The 26595-nt window shown below is 36.9% G+C and overlaps 2 protein-coding genes across 3 annotated transcripts; one reads left to right on the forward strand and one right to left on the reverse strand.

The window, feature by feature from the left end:
* Positions 1 to 417: 417 nt before the first annotated feature.
* Positions 418 to 4278, reverse strand: LOC129756537 (uncharacterized). 2 transcript variants are annotated; one of them, XM_055753447.1, is made up of 3 exons: positions 4108 to 4278; positions 3931 to 4049; positions 418 to 3855 (listed from the first exon to the last, which is right to left on the reverse strand). In XM_055753447.1, the coding sequence occupies exon 3, from the start codon at positions 3768 to 3770 to the stop codon at positions 639 to 641; it is 3132 nt and encodes a 1043-aa protein (XP_055609422.1). In that variant the 5' UTR covers positions 3771 to 3855; positions 3931 to 4049; positions 4108 to 4278; the 3' UTR covers positions 418 to 638. The 2 variants fall into 2 exon arrangements, with proteins under 2 accessions (XP_055609422.1, XP_055609421.1); XM_055753446.1 differs by having other exon boundaries at positions 418 to 4049.
* An 18178-nt stretch (positions 4279 to 22456) lies between these two features.
* LOC129753132 (gastrula zinc finger protein XlCGF53.1-like) lies at positions 22457 to 23555 on the forward strand. The gene is made up of 3 exons (XM_055748929.1): positions 22457 to 22543; positions 22600 to 22719; positions 22837 to 23555. Exons 2-3 carry the CDS (start codon positions 22626 to 22628, stop codon positions 23553 to 23555), a joined length of 813 nt encoding a protein of 270 aa, XP_055604904.1. The 5' UTR covers positions 22457 to 22543; positions 22600 to 22625.
* Positions 23556 to 26595: the final 3040 nt, after the last annotated feature.

Raw genomic sequence — 26595 nt, forward strand, 5'->3', positions numbered from 1 at the left:
TTTAAATAAAAATCGATCGATAAAATAAAAAAGTATATTAGCTGCTAAAAAAATGTAAATCGATTTTTTTTTATTTTTTAATGTAAAGTTTGTAACCTAAACAAAATTTAAAAAATATAAAACTCATATGTTTAGTGTAATATTTCTGAATCAAAATTTTCTTATTACGGAATTAAAAAAATAGGACTTTTTTTTTTTCAAAAATCGACCCAGTGCGACCTCTGTTTGTACGTACTAAATGAAAAAACTAATATTTATTGTTCAAACAAAAGGGAATGTTTCGGATAAAAATATGTAAAGAGTATTGAAAGAAATAAACAGAAGCAATCAAAACTTGATTAAGTAGAAATTATGAATGTATTATAATTACATAGCTTGATTCAGTATGTATTGTAAACGTACATAAAAAAGGCACAGTTTCATGATAGCGTAACATCGATACAAAAAGACTTTAAATTCAGTTTATCAATACGGAAAAAACATTAATTTTACTTATTCTACAATGGACCAGTTAAAAAATTTGTACTATCAAATTCACAGATTAAAAGAGCAAAATACAGAAAAAGTTTTGAAATGTTTACAAAACAGTACATTTTTTAAGTTTGGAAAAAACGATAAATGGGACTTATCTAATCGCGTTAGTTTTCAGTATCCGCGTGTTTTCTTTTCTTTCCGGGCCTCACGATGACATCGCCATTGGCGTCCCTATGTTTTTCGTGCGATATCTCGTGAGCTAGCAGATGATCGGCCCGACAGTATCCCTTGCCGCAGTACTTGCAGTAGATCGGTGGCTGCCCGTGGTGCAGAATCCAGTGCCGATCCCGATCCTTCAGGTGAACGTACTTCTTCGGGCAATCGCTGCACTGAAACTTCTTGGCTTCCTCCGAGTGTTTCGATTCGTGCTCTTGTAGTTTAGGTTCCGTGGCGTAGCGTTTGCCACAGGTGCCGCATTCGAACGGTTTCGGCTCGCTGTGGTACGATGTGATGTGCTGCTTTAGGCTTCCCTTTCGACCGAAAGATTTCTCGCAGGGGGCGCAGTACCAGCCGGTGTTGTAGTTGACGTTGGATTTTCGTGGTTTCCGAGTGGCACCGCCGTTCGCCGCTTCCGAGCTGGGTGCTTCGTTTGCGATCATTGGTTGGTCGGAATCCGGTGCAATCGAGGGTACCATCTTTTCGTACATTTCTTTGACCGGATAGAAGGCGGCGCTTCCGTTGTTGCTGAGGCAGTAGCTTTTGTGGATTTGCACCACTTCGGCTGCGGATTTGTTTGGTTCGGTTTTAGGTTCGAGCTGTAGGTTGTCGGCAATGATTTCGAAGCAAGGGATTCCACCAGTTTGTTCACGTTGAACGATGCGGTATTGACCGGGAGAAGCTGACACCGATGGCTTAGCGTCGACTTTTTCGGCCGATGATTCAACGTTGGATACGTTTGCTGCGATTGGGACGATGGAGCTGGTGCTAGGTTGAGGTTCTGGCGTGTTTGTCTTCAAAGTCAAAGTAGCCGGGTTCGCCGAAGTGGAGCCCAGCAAATTGATCAAACTGCTTTGATTTACCGTTGAAGCCATCATCTGCGGTTTGGGTTGTATCACGTGGTTCATCTTCTGCATTTTAAGTGGAGGTTGTAGGGAGACCTTTTGTGCGGTGACAGGATTGAACAGAGTTTGTTGGTTTGAAATGTGAATTTTTTGTAAGTTGTTTGTTACGGTCTGCGATTTGCTTGGTATGCGAACGATGGGGATCGATCGATTTTTGAGATTTACAGTTGTTGGCACAACCGCTGGCGAGATCGAATTCGGTTGAATGATTATAGAGCTGGAGCCGTTTGAGATGGATAAAGTTTGTGGCAATATTTTGCGTACTGGAATTAATTTCTGAGCAGCTTGTACGGATGACGCTGGGATTTGGATCGTCGGATTCTTTTTTTTAATTGGTTCGGTGAGTGGGTTCTGCGTAGACAATTTTGTGGATTTTGGAAGATTGTTCTGATTCTTGTCCTTTACTGTGGTATCCAGTGATTTGAGAATTACCACGCCATTAGGAATTTCAACTGTGACTAGATTTGTGCCGGGCTTTGTGCTAGAAACAAACTGTTCAAAAACGCTATTTGGAAAGGCTTGTTTCAGTTGGTTGAGCGTTTCGACACTTATGACACTAGTTTGAGTTTGTTGCTGATGCACCTCATTCGCGGAAGAAAAATTCGCTCCAGAGTTCACCGGAAGTTGCTGTCGGTCTGATTGCACCTCCCTTTGTGATTGAGTTTCCGATTGTGGACCCTTTGATAGATCGATTGGTTGAAGTGGAACTATCTCTTCGTTTTGATGCTCTGAAAAGTTACTTGGTTGATTTACCATACCATTATCAGGCGGGGCAACGTAAGGATTGTGGAACTGCGGTGGGTTGAGGAACAACACATTTTCATAATTGATCATTTCTGGTTCGGTGGCAATAGGTGAGTTGTTTTCGTTTACCACAACAGGAATTTCTGGCATTGCAGCTTCGTTGCTCTGCTGTAGATTATACAGCTCTTTTATCAAACTCAAGTGTTCCGCAGACATATTGGTTTGCTCAATATGAGCTAATTGAGCGGAAATCGAAAAACACTGTTCATCAACTTCACTTGGTATTGGACTAAGTAACGGCTGAGGGCTTTGTACTGAATTTTCTGGCATACCATTCTCGCTATAAGAAACCGTTGAATTTACTTGTGCAATGTCCGTTATATTTTGCAAAAAATTACTATGAAATGTTTGCACAGGTTGAAGATACGTGGCTTCGTGTCCCAAAAGAGATTGCACTGTCATCGAAGGATATTCTTGTTTCACTGTGCCTGCGACGGCTGTTGATTCATTAAAAACTACCTCATTGCAAACCGGTTGCATTGCAAACTCCGTGGAGGGTGAGTGACTAGCTGGTTTAAACTCTTGCTCTCCGGTTAGCTCCTTCATTACACTTTCTATGTCCTCTGGTGAAAGGATCCTGCACATATCTCGCAGCATATTCGTCTGTTCTGGCGAGTCGTTGAACAAATCTTGCGGTTGTTCGTCAGGCATATTGCCGTGCGAGCTGCTTCGGTATTGCACGATATTGCCGTACTGGTTGTTGCACTGATTGTTGTACGTTTCTGAAGGAACTGATGCATTGTTTACCACAATAAATTTGGGGCATGCATTGCTGTGCTGTGCTGTTTGATGACTTGCTATCTCCAGTGAAAATACAGAGCTATCGAACTGTGATGCCTGGTTGCTATTGCTATCTGCAATAGGCGATGGAAGTGAGGCGTCTTGCGATATCACGGGGCTGAGTACAGGAGATTGCAGTGGGTTTGTCACTTCACCATCCGAATGATTGTTACTAGCTAATAGTACTGATTCTTTATCAGGAGAACTTTCAATTTGCACGGGTTTTAGGACGGATTTTGTGTGGTCAACGGCACTCGGTGACGCATTTGGTGTAAGAAATGAAAGGAAGTCTATTTCAGAATCCATCACCGGATCATTCAACACCGAACCAATTTTGTCATCCACAACCTGGACTGCTGTTGGACTCTGCTCTGCATCGGAAACCGGTACCGATCGTGGTGGAGTTGGAATCATAATATCGTCATAGCTATGCAGTAAGGATCCCGCAGCATTATAAAATCCTTTCGCTGAAGTTTGCGAATCAGAATGTTCACTCTGCAATGTGGTAATATCGAAACTCGGTTCAACGCGATCTCCCAATCCATCAAAATTGAAGACAGCGCCAAAACTCAGATCCAGATCCCCATACATTGTATACCACTAAACTTGTACGATTGTCTTAATCCAAATCACTTAAGACCGTCTAATAAGGAAACACAAACTTAAGGAACATATTCTGTGGAGACAGAAACACTTTTCTAAGACATTCAGAACTATGTGATTTATGTTTCGTTACAGAAGATCAACTAACTTTTTTAGACGTCTGGTGGCCCTTAAATAGTGCAGGTTTCAGCAACAGGACACCATTCGCAGGAATCGTTAATTCGTGGTTTCCGAATTGCGGAAGTCAGTTTTCGTCCGGCTGCTTGTCTGTGTGGGGAAAGTCGGGTTTAGTTGCAATTTGTGTGTACATACTTTTTAAAATTACCTGAAAATATTGCAGGTATTTCCAACCGCCGTTTTGTATGCCTAGTGCTGGCGTTTGCTCTCGAGTCGAGGGAGAAGGAAGGGAAGATATTTTGCTAAATTTCTTTAGAGGTCCCTCCTACAAAAAACGATGTTCAAGCGTGGTGTTACCTGTTCCGAACTGCACTGCTGATCGTACTTTCGATCATGCACCACTACTTAAAAATGTATGGTTTTTGATCTACTTTCCCACTCTTTTTTCTAAGCCGGACAGTAGTATTTTCCGTTACTGTTAAACAATTAGCATCATCAATGCAGCTTGTGTTGAAAGTATTTGTGTCTCCTAATTTTTAAGATGAAAGACTAAACTTGCTATAAAATATTTATTAGGGTGTCAAGATTTTTCAATTGCCAAAAATTGAAATCGGGTTATTGATTTCTCATGAAAGTTTGTCAATGTTTGGCCCGACGAGTAGAGGTCATGTAGCTAGCCGACTTATTGTTCCTTTTCTTCAATAATCATTCTAAATTCATCAAAAAGGGATTTAAAAGATCTTCTAGAAATTCGTTGATATTCAAATTTTGCTCTAGCAAAAAAAAAAAAAATCGATTGGATTCAAATTTGAGGCCGTGCTGATGTTTCATGATGTCATACATTTCATTAAAACCCCTTCTAACAACTGCATAGTTCTGTGTACTAATCGAAATAATTCCATTTAAAAGCTTGCTGATCCATTAAATGTTCTTTGAATCCGGTAAATTTTGGAGCTCTTCATTACCTATAGTTTGAAATTATTTGAAGTCTACCAAGTCCGCATGAGGTATTCTCGGTAGATTGGGGTTTCTAGGACCTAACGCAATGTTCCTTGAAAACATTTTCTAATGGAGTAGTATCAAAACATAGCGGTTAAGGTAAGAAAATTTAAATCCAGTCTATAGCAACACATTGGCTACCAAAAGGGTTGAAAAGTACCCGAAGTTGACCGACCATTAAACGACCCATGCCAATTCGAGTATTTTCAAAAATTCAGGTATACCTTTGGTATGGCGGTAGGCATTTTCACGATCAGTTTGTTTCTGGATGCAGTCTCATTTGGTACGTATCACACTTTTTTCCCTTTGAACGATATTCTAATAAAATCAGAAGCTGTTGGTTGTGTTGTTTTTAATTTAAGATGAAGAAGCTGTCAGGTGTTGTTTTTAATAGGATAAGTTTCCGGAAACAACCTTAAAATACTCAACTGAATAATTTATTCTGCATCCATTCAATTAAATTTTGAATGCTGGATTTCTGATACGAATATCAATCATTGAAAATTATTTAATTTCAAAATGAAAAAAAAAAACAAATGTTAAAATTTAAAATACTAAACAATTATTGACTCAAACCTTTTTTTCAAATTTTTCAAAATTAAAATGTACAATTTAAGGCTACAAGAGAAAAAAGCTTTCAGCGTTGGATGAAAACAAACTGGCTCGTAATGAAGCTTTGTACTTATTGCAAGCACAGCTATTGAATGTTTCTTGAATTATTCAATTATAAGGTTAAGAATATGTATTTTTTTCCTTTATTTCAACTTTTGGTTGATAGATGAATCAAAAATTGATTGTCTCTGAAACGATACTTAAAAAAATGCGATAAAATATCACCCGAAGGCCAGAGTTTACAATTTTGGTATTGAATTTCAATTCAAATTTCCACTTCGACAAAAACCCGAATACCGACTAGAAATTGGAATGAAATTTGTGCTGTTTGCCTACATTTCGCTTGTATTCGAATTTTGCTGTCGTCTTCATTTCAATCACAGATAAAATACGATTAATTTTTCTATGATACCGATATTGGTAAAGTTCATTCAACAATCCTAGATGTCTTTTCTCACTAAGCGGAGATCTTTCCGCCATCCTTATTAGAAAACAACACTGTTTCTGTCAACAGTATCATGACGGATTTCAAACATAGTAGAGAAGAAAATGACTTTGCAAAGTTAAATTAGAAATTTTTTAACACTTCACCTGCTGCCGGATAAAACTTACTTTATGGTTATATGGTTATACTCAAGAGGTTTGGTTTTATTTTCGGATTATATTATAGTTAATAATTGACAACAACAAAACACAATTTTCTACCATTTACCATGCCGACCTCAGGCTCGTGCGAAGGACTCTTCCGTGGGGAGAAGGACTTGTCCAAAACACCATAAATAAAAATTATTATTTCTAAAAAAAAAACCAGAATTTAAAGCTTCGGATAAATCAGTGCTAGTGACTAAAGTCTGAGATAAAATCTTTTTTTTTATCAAATCAAATTCTTTCAATTACTAATATAAAAGGCCAAAAAAGATTATTTTTTAAGTTCGCAATAATAACTCTACATCATTCAAAGATGTAAAGTTATTAATGTGTACTTAAAAAATAATCTTTTTTTGCCTTTTATTTTGATATAGGTAGTACTGACAAAGTACAGGTTGGGAAATTTGATTTCATGAATGATTAATAAGAAACTGATTAAAAATAAAATTAAGGAATACCAAGTGATATTGTAAATATTGAAGGCACAAATCAAATACCAATTTAGTTGAAATTGCGCATCAAAATTTAGCTTTGAAATTTATCCTTCGAATCCATTTTCAATCTTTTTAAATTTATTAGGAACATGATTATCAAAAAAAAAAGATTAAAAAATATAAATAATGGAAACGTTTATAGTTCAAAATTTCAAACTCTGTATATTAGTTCGCCATCTATTGAAATACAAAAGGTATAAACAATGATTTCTTTTTAAAAATTAAGATTAATAAGCTTCCAAGAAGGTTATGTTTTCATAACAAAAATCATAAATTTAAAAACAAAGACATACCTTTTTAAAAGATTGATGAAATTTGGATGACCGATACTTTTAAATTTGGTTAATTCATTTGAAAATTTAAACAGAATATGAAGATGCAAAAGATTAGTTTTTTTTACATTTAAACTGGAAATTGTTTCAATAAAAACGTATTACCGTAATCCGGGGTAATATTGATCACTTTTTTCAATAAATTTCGATAATTTTTTCTGTTAAGTGGAATGTGGCATGTTCTATATTTTTTAAACCAGTACTGGACTTTTATGAACGTAGAACATGGATGCAGAAATTTATTAGACCTCTTTTAATTTGATTTAGAAATCGTTTTCGTCTCTGTTCAGAATATGATGCTTTGGGGTGACATTGATCAGTCTCTATTCTGACGGTTTTAACGAGTTTTCTTGAACACAAAGGATACAAAACATCTTAATAATATTTAAAAATGCTAGTTTATCAATTTAACCTTGATTTTTAACGTTTTATTTTAAAAATATTCATAATCGAAAAAAGAACTATGATGCTGCCTACATTTAGGGGCAAAAATAATTATAATTGCTAAATAGTTTGAGCTTCAAAATACAAATGAAATTTTACTTTCACACATTCCCCTAGGCACTCCCACTATTCCCATTTTCATTTTTTCTTCAAAGTTAACGATTGGATAGGGTTCCTATTTCCTATCCATTTGTCCAATACAGGCTTACTCTTGGAAAAATGTCCTTATTTTTTAAATATCAAAAATTTATCATTAAATGATCATAAAAATAGCACTCTAACTGTTCATATACAAAAAAGAAAAGTTTTACTTTCACATTAAACAATCTGTTTGCTTCTAAATGCTTTTTGGTATCATCAGGAGAGCTGTTTGTTTGCGAGCCTTGGAAAAATAGATATTTTAAGATTTTGAAACTAGATTTTTTACTAACAGAAAAAAAAATTCAAAAACTTACCAAATTTTGCCTATTTGATACTCAATTCAAGGGCTTTGAAACGTAGAAATCAGATTTCAAAAATTCAAACTAACGACTGAGTTATTGGTGATAATGTGGAAAAGTTTATTGTTGGTCAAATTTACCCCGGTGATCAATGTTACCCCGTTTTACGGTACCAATTAAAAACCCTATTTATAAAATTTAATTGATAACTCCAGGGAAAAGCATTTTTTGTGCCCATGTTTTGATGATTTATTTGGAATGTTTTTAATATGAATCGTTAACAAGCTTTTTCCATCACTTTTTGTTTCAGCGATAGGGAGTTTATGAGTTTCAAAATGATTCGAATCTGAGTAAAATCAATCATTGATTACTGATGAACTTACAAACATGAAAGAAAAAAACTGATTCTGAGCGTGTTTGTTGATATTAATATTTTGCATAGATATTCTTGCTTTCAGAAAAAAAAATTATCTAAAAAATTTAAATTCAACAATTTTTAAAAACTTGGAAAGATATCATTACAAGGATTTTTGATATTAATAAACAAAGTTTAAAAAATGTTTTTTATTCCATTTAAGAAATTTTGTTGAAGACAACATAACGATTTGGATTTTGCTTAAAGAAAAATAAGTGCAAAAGGCAGTGATATAGTGATAGAATTTTTTGTATTAATTTAAGTTTTTGCTTATAATATAGTTTTCTGAGGATGGCTGAAGGTAGTAGGCCGAAACGTCAAAAGAATTGTTTTTATTTGATTTCAAATTCACCGAAAAGCATCAACTAGAAAAGCCAATAAGAATCAGCGGTGATCAAAGCTCGTTAACATCAAAATATTTTTTGCAATGTTTAAAATTTTTTCATAAAAGTCCGAAAATTTGACAAATATTTTTTCCTAATTTCGAAAGTTGCATTTTTAGATTGAGGGCAGCAAAAATTAGCTCCAAAAACCTGGAAGAAAAGGAATTGTGTGGTTTTATGCAATTTATCAAAACACTTTTGAATGTAGAGCTGAGCATTTAGAAGACGCATATCACCTGTCACATGACTTGTTGATGTGTTAGATTAGTATTCGATGGATGAGTATTCAAAAAAAAATTGTTGGTTTCAATTTCTTAATTTGTTTAGTTACACTTCTTAATAGAAAACCCTTTCAAAAGATGAGGTAGGGATTTTAAGTATCAAGATTTGGGATGCAATGAAAAAAGCTTCAAGTTTACTACTAATTAAATTAAGCTTTAAGGAATGTTTGACGATAAACCAAGGCGTACAAGTAAGATTTCTAGTAGAATCTGGAACTTTAATCTTAAAGCCTGTAAAACCTGTGCACTCTCAGCAAAAATCAGGGCCACATCTGTGTCTGAGCAAGATCTGGACGAAGGGGCAAAAGTCAAAGTGAAAAGTTTTAGACAAATCAGGGCACCTGGCAGCCTAGGTTGTTCGCATCTAAGATCATCTGTCAAAATATTGACATTTGTCAATGTGACAACCTGTTGTGTTACCGAGCTGCCTGTATTTTCATCGAAAGACCGGTAATATTTACCCGAAAAACTATAAAAGTTCGGTAATAAATACCTAATAACCGGTAGAAACCTGTTATTATTACCAAAATATCTTTAATTATTACCTAACGGCCTGTAAATATTACCAATATACTGGTAATTTTTGCGGGAAAAACTAAAAAAGTTCGGTAATATTTATCAACAGCCGGTAGAATTTACAGAAAAATATGTAACATTACCGAAATTCCCGTAAATATTTAAGGAAAAGACAGTTTTTTTTCCGAAAAATCGGTGATTATTACCGAAATATCGGTAACCGTAACCGAAACTCTTGAATCTTACCGAAACATGTACTATGTCGGAATGTCTGAAATTATTACCGAAACGCCGGCAATATGATTACTTGGAATGATTCGTGTCTCTCAAATGTTCTCGCGCTTTTCATCATAAGTTGAAATTACCGAATGTTTTACGGTTTTCGGTAAAAATGACCGAAAATTTAACAGTTTTCGATAAATCTTGCCGGCATTCCCAGAAGACGCTTGAATAACAAAAAAAAAAATCAATTATAAAAATATAAGCCTCAAAAGAAGAATTCTGTAAGTTAAAGTGAAACAACTAAGTTCATGGTTATTTAAGTTATTGACATCTTAAACACGCTTCTGTTATAAATTGAACTCGACAAACACCTTTCTACAGCTGGATGCTCCACCACGCGTACAAAGAAGTGTTCATATTTACCCCAAATTTTTCAAGATACTGGAAAATTATGAATACGTGTTTTCTAAGTAATGGTTTATGATTACAATTTTCTTTTAACAGTTAAAATTATGATAACCATTCAATGTTTTGATAACGGCTTTATCCATATAACAAAAAAAAAGAAAGATATTAAAAAGATGTCTAAGCTGATCCTGGTTCATTTAATTCATGAAAATTGTTTACATGCTTCAAATCTTGAAAATTGGCTTATCACAGGGCCGTAGGAAGAACTGACTCAGGGAGGGGGAAAGGGGGGCACAATAGAAGACTTATCAGAGTAACCACATGCTAAATTTTTTGTCCGTTCGGCACATGTGCACTCACATGGCTGTTGAACCATCCATAATCAACTGTATCGAAAAATGTAGTGCCTCCTCTATAGGGTACTAACTACTTCTTCAATACAATAAATTGGTGCGGGACAAAGAATTTAGTATTTGGTCAGGCTTCTATTCCAAATGCTCTTCGCCTTTTTTTCACCACCTAAGAATTTTCTTCTGATCTTCTATCCGTCTTTAATTTCAACTTTAAAACCGATAAAGCCGCAAAATGATTTCATAAATTATTTCCTTAAGTAACAAAATAGGAAACTTACTTTCAGCGATGGTTGGAATCCTAAAATTTGCATCAAAATCTGTTGAACTTAGCTTAAGATTACCAGAAGTTCTCCCGCACGTATTCAATCCGGGCAAATCCGGGGAAATCAGGTCTATTTTATTAAAACCTGGCCAAATTCGAGAAATCCATTTTCCAATTTTCAAATCAAAATCCGGGAAAATTTAATAAAAATTCAGGTATTCAACAAAAAACATTTAAATCATTATTTTTTCATCGAAAAACATAACCAGATTTTGAATCGTGTATCAGGCTTCCAAAAAAATCGTTTATGTTAATTTTAATAAATCTAGCTTAAGAAAATCCATTTTTTGGCGACAAAATAAAAGGAATAATACGATGCAATTTCCAGTTTTATCGGGTACACGAATTTATCAATACGCGTGTTTCTACATCGTATTATTTTCGGTAAATCCTTTGGTATAACGAATCGTAAAGTGATTAATTTCACTGAAATATATGCTTTAGCACTTGTAAAAGAACAATCGAGTGTTGAAATTAAACTTACAAAAGTGGAAGGTTTGATAAAGCGAAAATCAATTTTATCGCATTGTCACCATTGAGTATTCTAGGTGACCCGAGTAAACAGTGTACCTAACCAAAATTACGTTGAAAAGTTGATTTTCTCATTGTCGTTCAACTAAAAATCTGAACCTCTGAGGGAACTAGACGTTACCCCGCCATGGCGGGAACATTACCGGGGATTCCTCCCTATCCGGTTGAAGGAACATTACCAGCTTATATGACAACCCGCCACAACGATGGAATACTACGTGTGTTATTGCTTCGCGCTAGGAAATCGAATGGAAAAGAAATACCCGAAACTGAAGACCCTCAACAAATCAACAAATAGAGGAAGAGAGATTACCATCAAACCCATTTATCATTGCCCGTTCTATTGAAGCAGTTATCGGGTACGAAAACCGGTCCTTTGTAACAGCTACAAAAGAAGCACGGGGTACACGGTACGTTCTCCGTACACAGTCTGCCCAATTGTACAAGGCTCTTCTTGGAATGTCTCACTTATTAGACGAATGTAGAACCCCTGTGGAAGTTGTCGATCATCCAAGACACAATTTCACCAAAGGAATAGTCTACGATGCTGATACAATTGATGTTGCTGAACCAGATCTCCTAAAGGAACTGCAAGATCAAGGAGTCACAGCTGTTAGAAGAATAACCAAAAAAGTGAACGAAGCCACTCTAAATACTCCCTTAATCGTACTAACCTTCCGGGGGACCATACGACCGGATCATATATTTTTCGGATTCATTCGCATCAGTGTTAGAACATACTACGATAGCGTCCAAATATGCCGTAACTGTGCAGCTTACGGGCATTCTCCTAAGTATTGCACTAGTAAATCGGTATGCCTCACTTGCTCCCAAAGTCATCCATCGGTTGAAAATCAAGCCTGTACTAATCCCCCTTTTTGCTGTCACTGTGAAGGCGCCCATTCTCCGATAAGCAAATTGTGTCCTGTTTTTCGTAAAGAAGAAACAGTGATACGCCTTAAAACGGATCGGGGAATTTCTTTCTTTGAAGCCCGAAAATTAATAGAAGAGTCATCAAAAGCCCCCAGCTACGCTAGTAAAGTTCAAAACAGACTGAACGATAACTCGGACAAAGACCGTGAAATCAAAATGCTACGAGACGAACTTCTGAAAATTCGTGAGCAAATGAAAGATTACGTTGCACTCAAATCAGAACTAGAAGCCTTAAAACAAAAAATCATTCCTTCCACACCAACAACAGCAACAACAACTGATCGATCTAGAACGACAAAATTAACCACTACAAACATCCCTCCCGCCGAAACACAACAGCAAGAAAAAAATCGTGTCTCTCGAAAAGATTCGGGCCCGAAACAACCTAACGCAATTAATCAAACCCAAAAAATCTTGAAAAATTACCCTCAGAACTCCACCAATCGGATTGCTACTCGTAGTATAAGCAGGAAAAGAAACATTGATATATCTCCCACAGCAACGGACGCTGAATCTAAGAGATTACTAACCTGTCCCCGAACCCAGCCAAGAGGTCATCATCTCCTCTGATGACGTCGATATGCTTTTCGGCGAACAGCAATTAAAACAATCTTCATATCATAAATAACCAACCTTTATTTCCTCCGATATGGCTTATCATATAATAGAAATTAGTCTAACATCTACCAGCAATAACACACAAAAAAGAATCATCACTTCCGTTCCACAAAACACTTCATGCTCCGCAACAAATAAAAAAAGAAGGCACTCCACCGGATCGTCGTTTCCAGAACCGAAAGTAGAACACTTCACCGTTGAAGACAACACTATACTGTTTCACCCATCATCACTACCCCCGCCCAGCCTTTCACAGGCCCCGCCGTTGTTTGGCAACCTAGTGTTTGGCAACCGGATGGTACTAAGGTTAGTACCCATTCCACTTCAAAAGAAATAGTTGCTACTCCTCCAACAATTCCAGGACTTGCACCCGACTGGGACCCGGCGATGAAACCAGAGTTCGTTTCGCCCCAAGAAAAACCCGGACACTTTCGACTCCGACTGACACCTTTGAATTTCAAGCACGACTGAACGGTTGTAGCCCCATCGAGGATCTCATTGCTCGAAAAACCAAACCGGATCATTTCTCTTTCGCTCAATTCATGGATTAGCGAATCAACAAATCTTCCACACAACTGCTCTGAGCAGGAGATCGCAGAACATCAGATGTACCTTGAAGGATCCCACCAAAACATCATTAACACCCCCGCTCGGCCTTTCACAGGCCCCACCGTTGATCCATAGGACTTCGGTGGTCGCCAGTGATTGGCAACCGGGTGGTACTAAGGTCAGTACCCAATCCAATGCCAAAAAAAACAGCTGCTACTCCTCCAACATTTCCAGAACTTGCGTCTGACTGGCAGCCAGGTGAAGGAACCAGCTCCCGTTTCGAACCAAGGCAAAATTCCTCAAGCCCAGCCGTAGTGATTTCATCAAGCCCTCCAAACGTAACACACATCGCCAATGAAGAAGCAGAAGCTAGATCACGTTCTACTTCAACCGATTCCCATGGATCTCGAGCCCAACTGAACGACAGTAGTAGCATTTCCCACCGTCTGGTTCTCCAGTGGAATATCAACGGTTTGATGAACAACATAAATGATCTCACTCTCATCGTTACACCCAACCCCCCTGAGGTACCCGCCCTTCAAGAGCTACACCGAGTCAACTCCTTTGTGCTCAATTCTTGGTTTGGCGGTAGGTACTCATGGTACACAAAAAACGGCGAGACCAGATACCAAAACGTAGCAATCGCAATTCGAAAACCCACCCCACATACATTGATAGCTTTAAATAGTCCTCTCCTATCGATCGGGGTTAAACTTGAATCTCATACTCCAGTTTCAATCGTATCAATTTATATACCACCCGGGAAAATCTCTGAGTTGGAGAAACTTCTATCTGACTTATTTTCTCAACTCGAACGGCCTTTTATCGTACTCGGAGATTTTAATGCACATCACAGATCTTGGGGATCCTCAAGATCAGACTCTCGGGGAAACATTATCTTCAACACAGCAGAAAAGTATAATCTCACTATTCTCAACAATGGGACAGACACTTTTCTTAGAGGCCAAACTAGATCTGCCATTGATCTATCGATATGCTCACCAGGTTTTGCAAGTACATTTGATTGGATGGTTCATCACGACACCAGGGGGGAGCGATCATTTTCCAATCGAAATAACCAAAAGAACAACCCTACCTTCTCTACAACGTCAAAAAAATGGTCTTATGACAGTGCTGATTGGGAAAAATTCGAAAATTTGTTACTTGAACGGGTAGACAGCCACATCTCATACACAATCGATGAGCTCAACAGCATCGTTTATGAAGCTAGCCTCGAATGTATTCCTCGTACGGGTGGTAAAGCGGGTAGGAGAGCGACTCGATGGTGGAATGACGAAGTTAAAATCGCAGTAAAGAAACGACGCAAATATCTACGTCTCAGAAAACTTGCTCAAGGAGATCCACGACACACTGAATACCATCAGAGATACTGTGCCGCTCGGAACTCGTGCCGTTAAAATATTAGCCGAAAGCAAAAGACGCTGCTGGGAAGAGTTTTTGGATGGGATCAGTCCCCAATCATCGAGTGCTGAACTGTGGAACCGAGTAAATTCCTTGAATGGAGAACGCAGATGGCAAGGTTTTTTTTTTGAAACTTAACGGAAAATTTACTGAGGAACCATCAGAAATAGTGGAAGGGCTTGGAAATTACTTTCAAGACCTCTCCGCTTCCACCAACTATGATCATGCCTTCTTGATTTCAAAGGCTAAAGCAGATGAAGAAGGGATTATATTTAATCATATGACCAATCTTGAACGGGACTACAACCTGGTGTTTAGTATGAACGAACTAATTTTCGCCCTCGACAATTCTAGTGGGAAATCTACTGGACCTTGTTTAATTGGGTATCCTATGCTGAAACGATTACCTCTTCCAGCAAAATCTGCACCTTTGAAATCTTTTAACGACCTTTGGTGTCAAGGAACGTATCCTGAATGCTGGAGAAACAGTCATATCGTGCCAATCCCAAAAAACGGCACACAAAGTAGGGAGCCTAGTCACTTCAGACCCATAAGTCTCACAAGTTGCCCTTCCAAAGTTTTCGAAAGGATGGTGAATCGGCGTTTGGTAACTCTATTGGACGAAAACGGATGGCTTGACAATCGACAGCATGCTTTTCGCCGAGGCCGTGGAACTGGCACTTATTTAGCCAATGTGGGCGACGTTATTGAAAAAGCAATCTTAAACGGTCTCCACGTAGATATTGTTTCCCTCGATATCTCTAAAGCCTACAACAGAACCTGGAAGATGGGTATCCTGAAGCAATTAAAACTTTGGGGAATAGATGGTCGCCTTGGGAAGTTCATATCTAATTTCTTATCTGATCGAAAGTTCCAAGTAGTTGTTGGAGAATCCATCTCATCAATTAAACGTGAAGAAAATGGCGTACCACAGGGATCAGTATTGGCAGTTACACTCTTCTTAATAGCAAATGAACTCAATTTTTTCTGTTTTGAATAAAGGAGTTCACGTTTTTGTATACGCTGACGACATAATAACTATAGTTACAGGAAAAAGTTTGAAAATCAACCAACGGAAGTTGCAATTAGCAGTTAATCGAATTTCAAAATGGGCGAAGTCAGTAGGTTTTTGCATGTCAGCTGAAAAAAGTGTTAGAAGTCATGTATGTCAAGAAAATCATCATCCATGGAAGTTCAAAACAGAACTTGACGGAAAAGAAATTCCGTATCGCAAAGAGCCCAAAAATACTCGGCATAACGTTTGACCGCAGATTTTCGTTTGAACCGCACTTTAGAAGAGTAAAATCAGAAATAACAAGCCGATCGAGATTGATTAAAACTATTAGCAAACGTCACAATGTTAACAATCGTCGGACGATTCTCAGAGTTGGTAATTGAGTAGTAACAAGTAAACTGCTATATGGTCTGGAAACCACAAGTACAGCTTTTGATAAACTAATAGATATCTTAAGTCCCGTATACAACAGCATGATCAGAAACGCCGGAGGTTTATTACCTAGTTCTCCAGCCCTTTTTGCTTGTGCAGAAGCTGGGGTTTTGCCTTTCTATTTGATTGTGGCCCTTCATGCTGTTAAAAAAGCCATAAGTATATACGAAAAATCATTGAGCCAAGATGAACTAATTTTTTTACAACCATGCCAAAGAAATTTTCCAAAATACACGGACTTAGAACTGCCAAGCACAGAACGCCTAGAACGGCTAGGAGATCTAAGGTGGAATGCAAGCAAAATAAAGATTAACTGTGAAATAAAAAAAAAAAACGTTCGTGTTGGAGACCCTTGCAGAAAAGTAATTGCCCATTACAATTCGATTGTAGAGCAAAATTTTTTCTTTTTTGACAAATTATTCACCGATGGCTCAAAATCATCAGATAAAGTAGGAGCAGGCCTTTACGGCCCCTCTGTGGCAATAGCACATAACTCACCTGGACAAGTATCTGTTTTCTCTGCTGAAGTTGCGGCCATATTACTTGCAATCAGTCACCAAGATACATCTTCTGGGAATACCGTCGTTTTCACAGACTCCGCTAGCGCTTTGAGTGCCTTGGGAAACCCAAAAAATCGGCACCCTTGGATTCAAAGGATACAAAAACTTCAACCACCAAACATCACCTTCTGCTGGATACCAGGCCATACCGGAATTCATGGCAACGAGGAAGCAGATAGACTTGCATCACTTGGCAGAGATGAACAACCGAATCCTATGAATATCCCAGCCTCAGACCTTCATTTGTGGGTCAAAAACATGATCTGGCGAGCTTGGACGAACATCTGGTCTTCCAATAGAAATCTTTTTTTGGCTAAAATCAAGGGGAACCCTAACATCTGGACTGATCAGAAAAACAGAAAAGACCAAACAATATTATCACGATTACGCGTTGGACACACAAGGCTTACTCATCGACACACTTTAGAAGGAGGATCCACACCGATTTGCGAGCAGTGCAACACGAGACTTACGGTAGAACACATCATCACAGAATGTCCCGGTTTCCATGGCACCAGAGAAACATACGATATTGACCAATCTATCCGCAACGCACTTTCCAATGACCCAGTGAATGAAGAAAAATTGCTAGAATTTCTCAAAGAATCAAGTTTGTATAATGACCTGTAATTCTTAAGTATATAATACAACTTTTACAGAGGCGAACCAGCCTGCGGCTGAAAACCTCTTAAATAAAGACAAAAAAAAATACGATGCAATTTGAATTTTTCGTTTGATTTTCCAAAGTAAAAAAAATCAGAATATTTTCAACAAAATTTTGGGCCAGTCCGGGTAATACCGGGTTACCTGGCCCGCTTAATTTACTAACAATAAGCTTTTTTTAAGAAAGCTATCAATTTAAAAAAGTAAAATTAAAAAAAATCAATTTTTAAAAGTTTAAGTAAAAGATTCAAATCTTGTGGTTCAATTCGGATTTATGCTTACTCGATCCAAGTTTAAGATTTTAGTTTAAAATTTGGTTCTCGAAAAAAACTGCAATATTTAGAATGTCGAACAGTATTCCAAAACATATGGAATTCCTGGCAATTTCTTAAAGAGAAGATTCATCATCAGTTACTTTTCATTAATAATCATTTCCTGTGGATGTGTTTCTTTTTTAATTTTCATAAGACAAAACTTGCAAAATGAAATCAAATTCCACTTCATTTTTGTCATCTTTAGCTTAATTATACAAACGAACTGACTTTGATTGGATATTAAAATCGAACTAACAATTGTTGAGTGTGTAATGCTCACTGAAAATAACACAGATTGGCAACAGTGCCAGAAAAACGGTTGGCTGTTGTTTTGTTCAACCAAAAGTGCTCACTCGTGTGCTAACTTCCGACAAATCAAGTCGAATAAAGTTTTCTTGTTAATTATCACGTTTTGTGTTTCATTTCCGCTGAAAGTTAAACCCGCTAATAGGTTATGGGGCCCAGCGTGAAATTGTGTAACGTGATATTGTGAACATTCCGAGGACATTCAGATCGTATTTTCTCCCGGTGATATTTATTTTGGTTAGACTTTTGGTGCATTTTTGAAGATAAAAATGGCGGACACAAAAGTGCTTATGGACAAACTAAATGAGGAGAATTACGATGTGTGGTGTTTTAAAATGGAGCTGCTGCTGCGGAAGGAAGATCTGTTCGGGATGGTGCAAAATCCGAAGCCGGAGAGAGCCGATGGAGCGTGGGAGCTGAAAGACGGAAAAGCCCGTGCTATGATCGGTTTGGCTGTGGAGGATTGCCAGCTCGTGCACATTATCCGCAAGAGCACCGCGAAGGAAATGTGGGATTCTCTGAAAGGCATCCATGCACAATCGTCGCTGTCCACGGCTCTCCACGTCCTGCGGAAATTGTGTTCTTTGCGGCTGTCGGAAGAGGGAAATTTGCCGGAACATCTGAATGAGATGACAGCGCTTCAGAATCGATTGGAAGTGATGGAAGAAGGGCTCAAGGATCGAGTGTTTATGGCGCTTATTTTGTCGAGCCTTCCGCCATCGTATGGCAGCTTAATAAATGTCATTGAGAATCGTTCGGAAAACGAGCTAACGGTTGAGTTTATTAAGTGCAAATTGCGTGATGAGTGGCGGAGGCGGCAAGAGTGCAATGGAAGTGTAAGCGAACAGGCTTTGGTGATCGGCGAAAAATCCAAGTGGGCTCCAGGGAAGATGTTTGTGTGTTATTTCTGCAAACGAGAGGGGCATTTTCGACGTGACTGTGCGGAATTTAGAAAGTCACAGGAAAAGCGGAAAAGTGGCGCCAAAGTTAATGTTGCTGCTGAAATTCCGGTGGAGATGGAAATGTGTTTGGGTGTTGCACAAGGATGTGGTAAAAATCGATGGTACTTGGACTCCGGTGCCACATCGCACATGACAAACAGTTCCTGTCTGCTGGATGGCGTGGATCCTACGAAGAAACTGGAAGTGTATCTTGCCGATGGGAAACGGGTTTTGTCCCGAGGTGCTGGAAAAGCAAAACTGGCGTTAATGACGGAAAATGGGGCAAAATTGAATGTGAGTCTAAAGCAAGTGTACCATGTTCCCAAACTGGCGGGGAATCTTCTCTCGGTGGGAAAAATCTGTGACTTGGGTTACACCGTTCTTTTTGAGAGAGAAGGATGTAAAGTATTGAAGGATCGAGAGGTGATGTTCGAAGGAAAAAGGCAGGGTGGTCTGTACGAGCTGAAGGAATTCCCGGAGAGGGCGTAGTGGGCGGATTCAATGAATACAGATTTGTACGAGCTTTTTTGGCATCGAAGGCTCGACTGTCGTACAAAGGATGCTGTGAGGAACAGGAAAAAGCTTGACGAGAGTGAATGGAAATTCCATTAAGCTAATTCCGATCCTGCTACTGAGGAGGAGATGACTGCAAATGTTTTGACGGAGCTGGTTGGTCCGAACAAGGTCCGGGAATGGGTCTAGATGAAGTTCGTGACCATTAAGGAGGAGTGTTGAGTGTGTAATGCTCACTGAAAATAACACAGATTGGCAACAGTGCCAGAAAAACGGTTGGCTGTTGTTTTGTTCAACCAAAAGTGCTCACTCGTGTGCTAACTTCCGACAAATCAAGTCGAATAAAGTTTTCTTGTTAATTATCACGTTTTGTGTTTCATTTCCGCTGAAAGTTAAACCCGCTAATAACAATCACTATTTTAAGCCTGCAATCTTTTGAAATTTCAAATCCTTATCGAATTAGTTCTCTTTTTTATATTTGGGGATCGACTGATTTTTGTGTTTTTCTTGGGACATTCCGGCTTGCAGTCTATTTTAGAGCAAAAACGATTTTTGTTTTATGTATCCAACGTTTCAATCTGTTTTGGATCTTCTTCAGGGACTAAAAAATTGTATTTTTCAATTGATTTTTGGCCGATTACAAAATATTTGTTGTGAAATGTTTACCTAAAAAGTGTCGTTTTCTTGTTTTTGTCGGCTCGACTGGTCTTGTAAAGCTGTCTATTTTACATATTACATTTCGGTAAACATTTCACAACAAATATTTTGTAATCGGTCAAAATTAATTGAAAAATACATTTTTTTAGTCCCTGAAGAAGATCCAAAACGGATTGAAACGTTGGATACATAAAACAAAAATCATTTTTGCTCTAAAATAGACTGCAAGCCGGAATTTCCCAAGAAAAAAGACGAAATAGTTATCTTGATAATTTTATTTTTATTGTGGAACTCATTTGTGAGCTTAATTTGAATCTTAGTTTTGAACCTGGATTCAAAATTTAATTTTTCAATCTGCGGAATTTTAATACGTTTTCTGAAACGAACATGAAAACGAATTCTGAATTTAGAAATATGAGTCAAGAATAGAAATCAGTTTCAGAGCCCTCAATTATGAATTCATAATTATAATTCTGATGTTTCGGGTTTCGATGATTAATCTTTATTTAAAATATGTATTTCTTATCCAACTTGTAAATGTAAAATAAAAATAAAAATTTCGAATGACGAATCTATATCGCCATTTTGAAGCTTTGTTATGTTTGAATTTTTGCATAAGAATAACGTTCATGAACTTCGAATCTGAACATAAACAAAAACTCAGAATAATTCCTATTTTTTTCATATTTGTAAAAAAACATTAATTAAATGTAAAAAATGCGAAAGATTTCAAAAATCATGAATCAAATTTTGAAAGAAACGTAAAACCTAGTTTATGACGATTTCAAACAAAGACTTTTTATTTCAATTTTCATTGATGATTTGAACCGAAAACCAAGAATCCTAAACTGGATACATAATCCGAAATATGAAAACACAAATTCAATTTCGATTTTGATTAGATATAAGGAACCAGAATCTACGAAGTGAATTTAATCTTATTTAAAATTTAATATTCAGAAATAGATTACTACCAATAAGTGAGAAAATTTTGAAAAACTGTAATTGTTACTGTAAAACTGAATTCTGAACCTGGGATTAGTTTGAAAAATGATGTTTTCTCGTACCGATTTCTTCCATAATTCTTGGAGAAGTGAATGGCCTATATTTTAGGCTTTATGTATTTTTTCATACCTATGCATTTCTTGATGTGAAAATTGACAAAGATACTGATAAAAAAAAATTCGGTCAAACATAATATTTTTATTTAAAAAAAACTCCATATCTAATGCCTTGAATATAAAAATCGATTCAGACCTTTAGGGGAAGAGTATTTTCGAAGACCTCCAATATTAGCACTAAACATACCGGAGTCAAATGACTTTTTTTTAACTTCAAATGGCTATCACTCCTATTATAGTTGTTGTTTTTCGCAAAATTTTTCTTCATGACTATTTTTATTTTCAACTGACGCCTTTTTTTCATTGAAATCATTTTTTTTAAAGTTTGTAGATTTCGAAAAATGAATGTGATACCTCTATTGATGATTACCTATTTATACCGCCGTTTCTCAACCGATTTTTACTAAATTTATAGTTTTGGAAAGCTTGTAACGTAAGTCTTCGAAAATGCATATTGATAAAAATTTCTGAAAATAGCTACATTTGAACATGGTGTTTTATAATTCTAAAGATGCCAAAATGGCACAAATTACGTCAGCTTGTCAATTCTCTTTTCAAAAAAATTCTAATGTGACTGGATCAGCTTTGGTGGTTGTTCATTCGGTTTTCACTCCACTTTTTAGATTTTTTGTGCCTATGATCTGAAGAAATTTAAAAAAAAAATTACATATGTGCAACATATAGCTTCTAACTTCAGCTTTTGCAAGCACTAAGTGATTTTTTTCGAGCACCTAATAACTGACTTACAGACTTTTTCCCGATGCATGTTTTTTCAGTTTTTTTTCAAAGATTTTGAATAACTTTGAAATTGATGATTATAGCTGAATATTGCCTGAGAATCATTTGAGTCGCGTTACAAGCTTTCCAAAACTATAAATTTAGTAAAAATCGGTTGAGAAACAAGAGAGTGTTAGCGGAAAAAGTGTTAGGGGTCATTTGATCCCCGGCGGTATAAAAAGGTATATACAAAGTGTCGGTATGTCTAGTGCTAAATATGCCTATTAGATTATTTCCGATGTGATAAAAATGTATTCGTTTTTTTCCGTCAGATTGTAAATAATAAGTGTGTCACAAGTTGCTATAAATTAGGAGAGCGTTTGATCACTCACACTAACTAAACAGATCACAATAGATCACTAACTTCTGTGTTTTGACTGAAAGATTTATCATTTGAGTTGTGTATTGAATCCAAACAAAAATGTAAGTATTGTTTCCGAGAGTCTCTTGATCCCGAATTTACTTTTTTTTTGTTTTAGAGGTGAAAGAAAAAAAAAATAACATAATGACCTATTTTCAAGTCAAAGAAACCAATCAAGGATGGACAGAGACATGTGTTTATGGTTTGGATAAACCCCTACAACGTCAGTGGCATGTCAGTAAGTTCTCCCAGGGTTCTTCGGAGACTCAATCTAATGTTTTGTTTCAATCTTCACCCTATATTGCTGCCGAAAACTTCAATGCACTACCGATTGGGCTGGAACCAATCTCAACAGCCTTTCTGGATGATTTCTCGTCACAGTTCCAGATCTACAGTGCTACCGGCGGTTCTTATCTGTCCGTCATTGATCGCCGATACGAAACGTCACATTTCCAAACGCTCACGGTGGAATATGTCGTACAACCTGATAGGGAATCCAATATTTACGTGCCCTGTCAACAGAAGGATGTGCGAACTGGAAAAGAGATAATCTCAAACCAATCATCACAAGTTTCCATCAACGTGGATCCAATTCTATCAACAGCTAATGAACTAAGCTACAAATCTCCACTAGCTCCTGATCTAACGACAACTAAGAACAACAAGACATGCCAGCCGACAGCTTTCAGTTGCCCGGAGTGCCAGAAAAGATTCTATAGCAAGGGTGGCCTCACTCAGCATCACAAGGCCAAACATACTGAACTACAGTCGACAAAGCACCGATGCACAGTTTGTGGCAAACGATTTCGCACCGAAGATCAGCTACAGAAACACACGAGCCGTCACCAAAGCGAAGAAAAGGAATTCGCCTGCCCCGTGTGCCCGAAACAGTTCCATTGGTATCAGGATCTGGAACGGCACCACGTGGTCAAACATGGCGTATCGAGGTACACTTGTACCGAGTGCGGGAAAAAGTTCGGCCGCGCCGATCATTTGGCAGGGCACGAACGATCGCATCAGCTACGAGTGACTCGGAGGTTGAAGTCGGATATTGGTTTGGGAAAATCGAAATAAAACGTTTCAATTTTCAGAGCAAAAGTCTATGTTTTTTTTTATTTCTTATTTGATTTTAATTTTTTTCCAATACCTAAGCCTTTTTATTTTAATTTTTTGAGCTTTATGAAATCAAAATGGAACTATCGTTGACTTGCCTTTTCCGAAGATATTAAATAAAATTTATTTGATGAATATAACAAAATGGATTCCTAAGTTCAGACTTAAGAGTCCACAACTCTTAACTTTAATTTTTTTTATTTTGTTTTGGGAGGGCATCTCGACTTCCGGTCTGGGTAAAATATCACTTGATAGAAAGTTCAGAGCTATGTATTCCGAATTTCGATTTCAGAATTCTGAACTCCGAAGCCTCGATTCTCAAACATCTATTTTAAATTCTAAATTCCTAAAATTTATAATTCACAGCATTCTGAATTTTTGGAGTCCAGAATCTGGAAATTCGAATCAAGAATTTCACCATTTTGAACTTCTTTTTTCCGATTTCATAATTTATCATTGAAATTCCGAATTCGTTCTATAAAGTTCAAATTTTTATTGTCCCTATCTGGTCACCCTATTTTAATTTTGGATAAATCAATCCTTTCGTTCAATAGTAGGTCAATTCCGAAGCAAACAATAGAAATTGAGGCGGCCATTTGTCGCCATGTTGGCAGAAAAAACAAGGCAGTTGTTTTGTGTGTTGCCGCGTTAGTTTCTTTGGCGTAAAAATTTATTTGTTTCCAATGTCAGTTTTTTAAGTTTTACTGTTCGTCTGTTCCGTTTTGGAAACACAGCTTTTAAAAGCACAATGTAAGTACTCATATTTGTCACGCTTTCGAATGGTATCTGTTGTGGTCATTTCGTTTTTTTTAAACATGAGTTTTTATTTATGATTATGATTCCTATTTTGATTTCTAAATTAAGGACAAGGATTTCCAAGACTTACTAGGCTATTGAACCTTTCACTGCTAATTACTCTAGAGTCTAGACTCATTATCCTTAGCTCTGAATTCTATTTAGAAAAAATATACTCTAAGTTTTGGATTTTCAGTCCCTACTTTCATCATGAACTCAGATCACTAATAAAACTGAATAGAAATAATAAACTTTAACGTCGTATTTTAATTTGAAGATCTCCAACTTTAAAAATCTTTATTGGTTGTCAATACAGTGAAATCTTAATTTTGGCACCCCCCTGATGAATTTTTGGGTGACAAATTGAGGAGAGTAACAAAATCGGGAAATTATTTAAAAACAATTTTTTGTCTAAACTATCAAATAATAATGTGAACATGAATGTCGTAGTCACAGTTTGGGAGGCTTTTGTATGCTTTTATTTGATTAATCAATAGAGAAAAGCGACTTTTTTTTTCAAAGAGCTTACCTATCAGTAGCAATACCAAATTCAGAATCATCACATTTGTGAGTCGTGAGAATCACAATAAATGGTTTGTTATTTCAAAGCAATACGGAAGTTTGACAACATATATGATTGGGCTAATTTTTCAAATCTCACACACAATAGATGATGTTCCATTTTGTAGCGTAGTTATTAGGGAAAATGCTTTGAGAAAGCTCATTTTTGAAAAAAACCTGTTGTTTAATTTTTTAAATCTTGATTTTTGTCAATTTTCATTTTGTTAAAAAGGAAATGAAAATCACTTGTTCAAAAACAAAATCAGGTATTTTTCTTGAAAATCTAGAGATATTATTTAAAAAGGATCTTTTCTGTTATCACTCCGAGCACTCAGATGAAAAGTTCAAGAAATTTCATTGTCGTTTCGAAAAAAAGTTATATGAGGAGTTTGTTTTGAGTCGTATGAGCCACCTGACTTGTTTCGAGATAACCGCTGTTGAAGTTTTGTAGCACATGTTCAATTCTAGAATTTAAAATATAGCTCAGAATTGTCTGAAAATGTATAGACTTTTCAAAATTTTATGGGGAATGTGCTAGGGCAGTGCAGTGGTTGGCAACCTGCGGCTCTCTGGATGAGAAGTTGTGGCTCTTTAAAGTTAATTTCAAATATGGTATATTTTAGTCGAATTTAGACCAAATAATAATCGTTAGAGCAAGTCCAATGGTGTTGGGAAAAAGTGGTAGGAATTTTGACAGCTGTTGCACAGATGGGAATTTATGTATCGTGAAAAATAGACCAAAAATGTTGGCCGTCCACCGGTGTGATACAAAACGAATATATAAAATTGGGGGCAACCAGCGATGCCAAGTGCATTTGCTCTTCAGTATTTTTACTATTTTTTCCTATTTCGAATTGATCGTTTAAAAATTGAAATCAAATTCACTTTATAAAAATATTAGTGCTAATACCATTCTTAAAACTTTTTCTAAGTTGTTGAGAGAGTTTGGCATTGGATAAGTATACAAGTTTCACTTAACTCATCTATGAAACAACAGCTTTGTTGATTTTGTTTGGTTCCGGCACCATTTTTTTTTGCATAAACGCTTACAAATCTTTTAAAAAGTGCTAATTTTCTGTCGAAACGTAAAAAATGTGCATCAAAATTTCTATTTGCCTGACCTAGGTTATTATATGGTAATGGTATTGTAACGTTCTTCCAATGCTATGAGTAAAATTCTCGAAATTGTATGGGCAAGTAGAGCACAAATGAAAGTGAATCTGGTCTTTGATGGACTCTTCGAATTTAAAGGTTTTACATATAATTTAAATTAAGTGTTTTTGTTTGGTAACTTTTGATGCAGACTTATATTGGTAGGCCGTTTCATTTCTCGTTCCTTCTCTGAAAATCCAACCAGGTCCAACCTGTGGAACCGATATTAGAACCGTTCCTGACCGTGTTTCAACAAAGGGATCAGTGATCCAATTCACCGGAAGCCAAATTAGGGCATTCTGGCAGCACAACCTAAAATTTGGAATATGGGGTTTAATTATAAAACAATTTGCGTTTGATATGATTGACACTCGACGAATTAACAGCGAGGGTTCCGTTTTCTAAAGATAATGGACCATTGAAGGCGGCGTTCAAATTTTGATACCGGACATTCCGACGGAATAACATTTTTCAAATTAAAAAATGAAACTCC

Source organism: Uranotaenia lowii, chromosome 3 (genome assembly GCF_029784155.1).
Source record: "Uranotaenia lowii strain MFRU-FL chromosome 3, ASM2978415v1, whole genome shotgun sequence".
In the NCBI taxonomy this organism is placed as follows: domain Eukaryota; kingdom Metazoa; phylum Arthropoda; class Insecta; order Diptera; family Culicidae; genus Uranotaenia; species Uranotaenia lowii.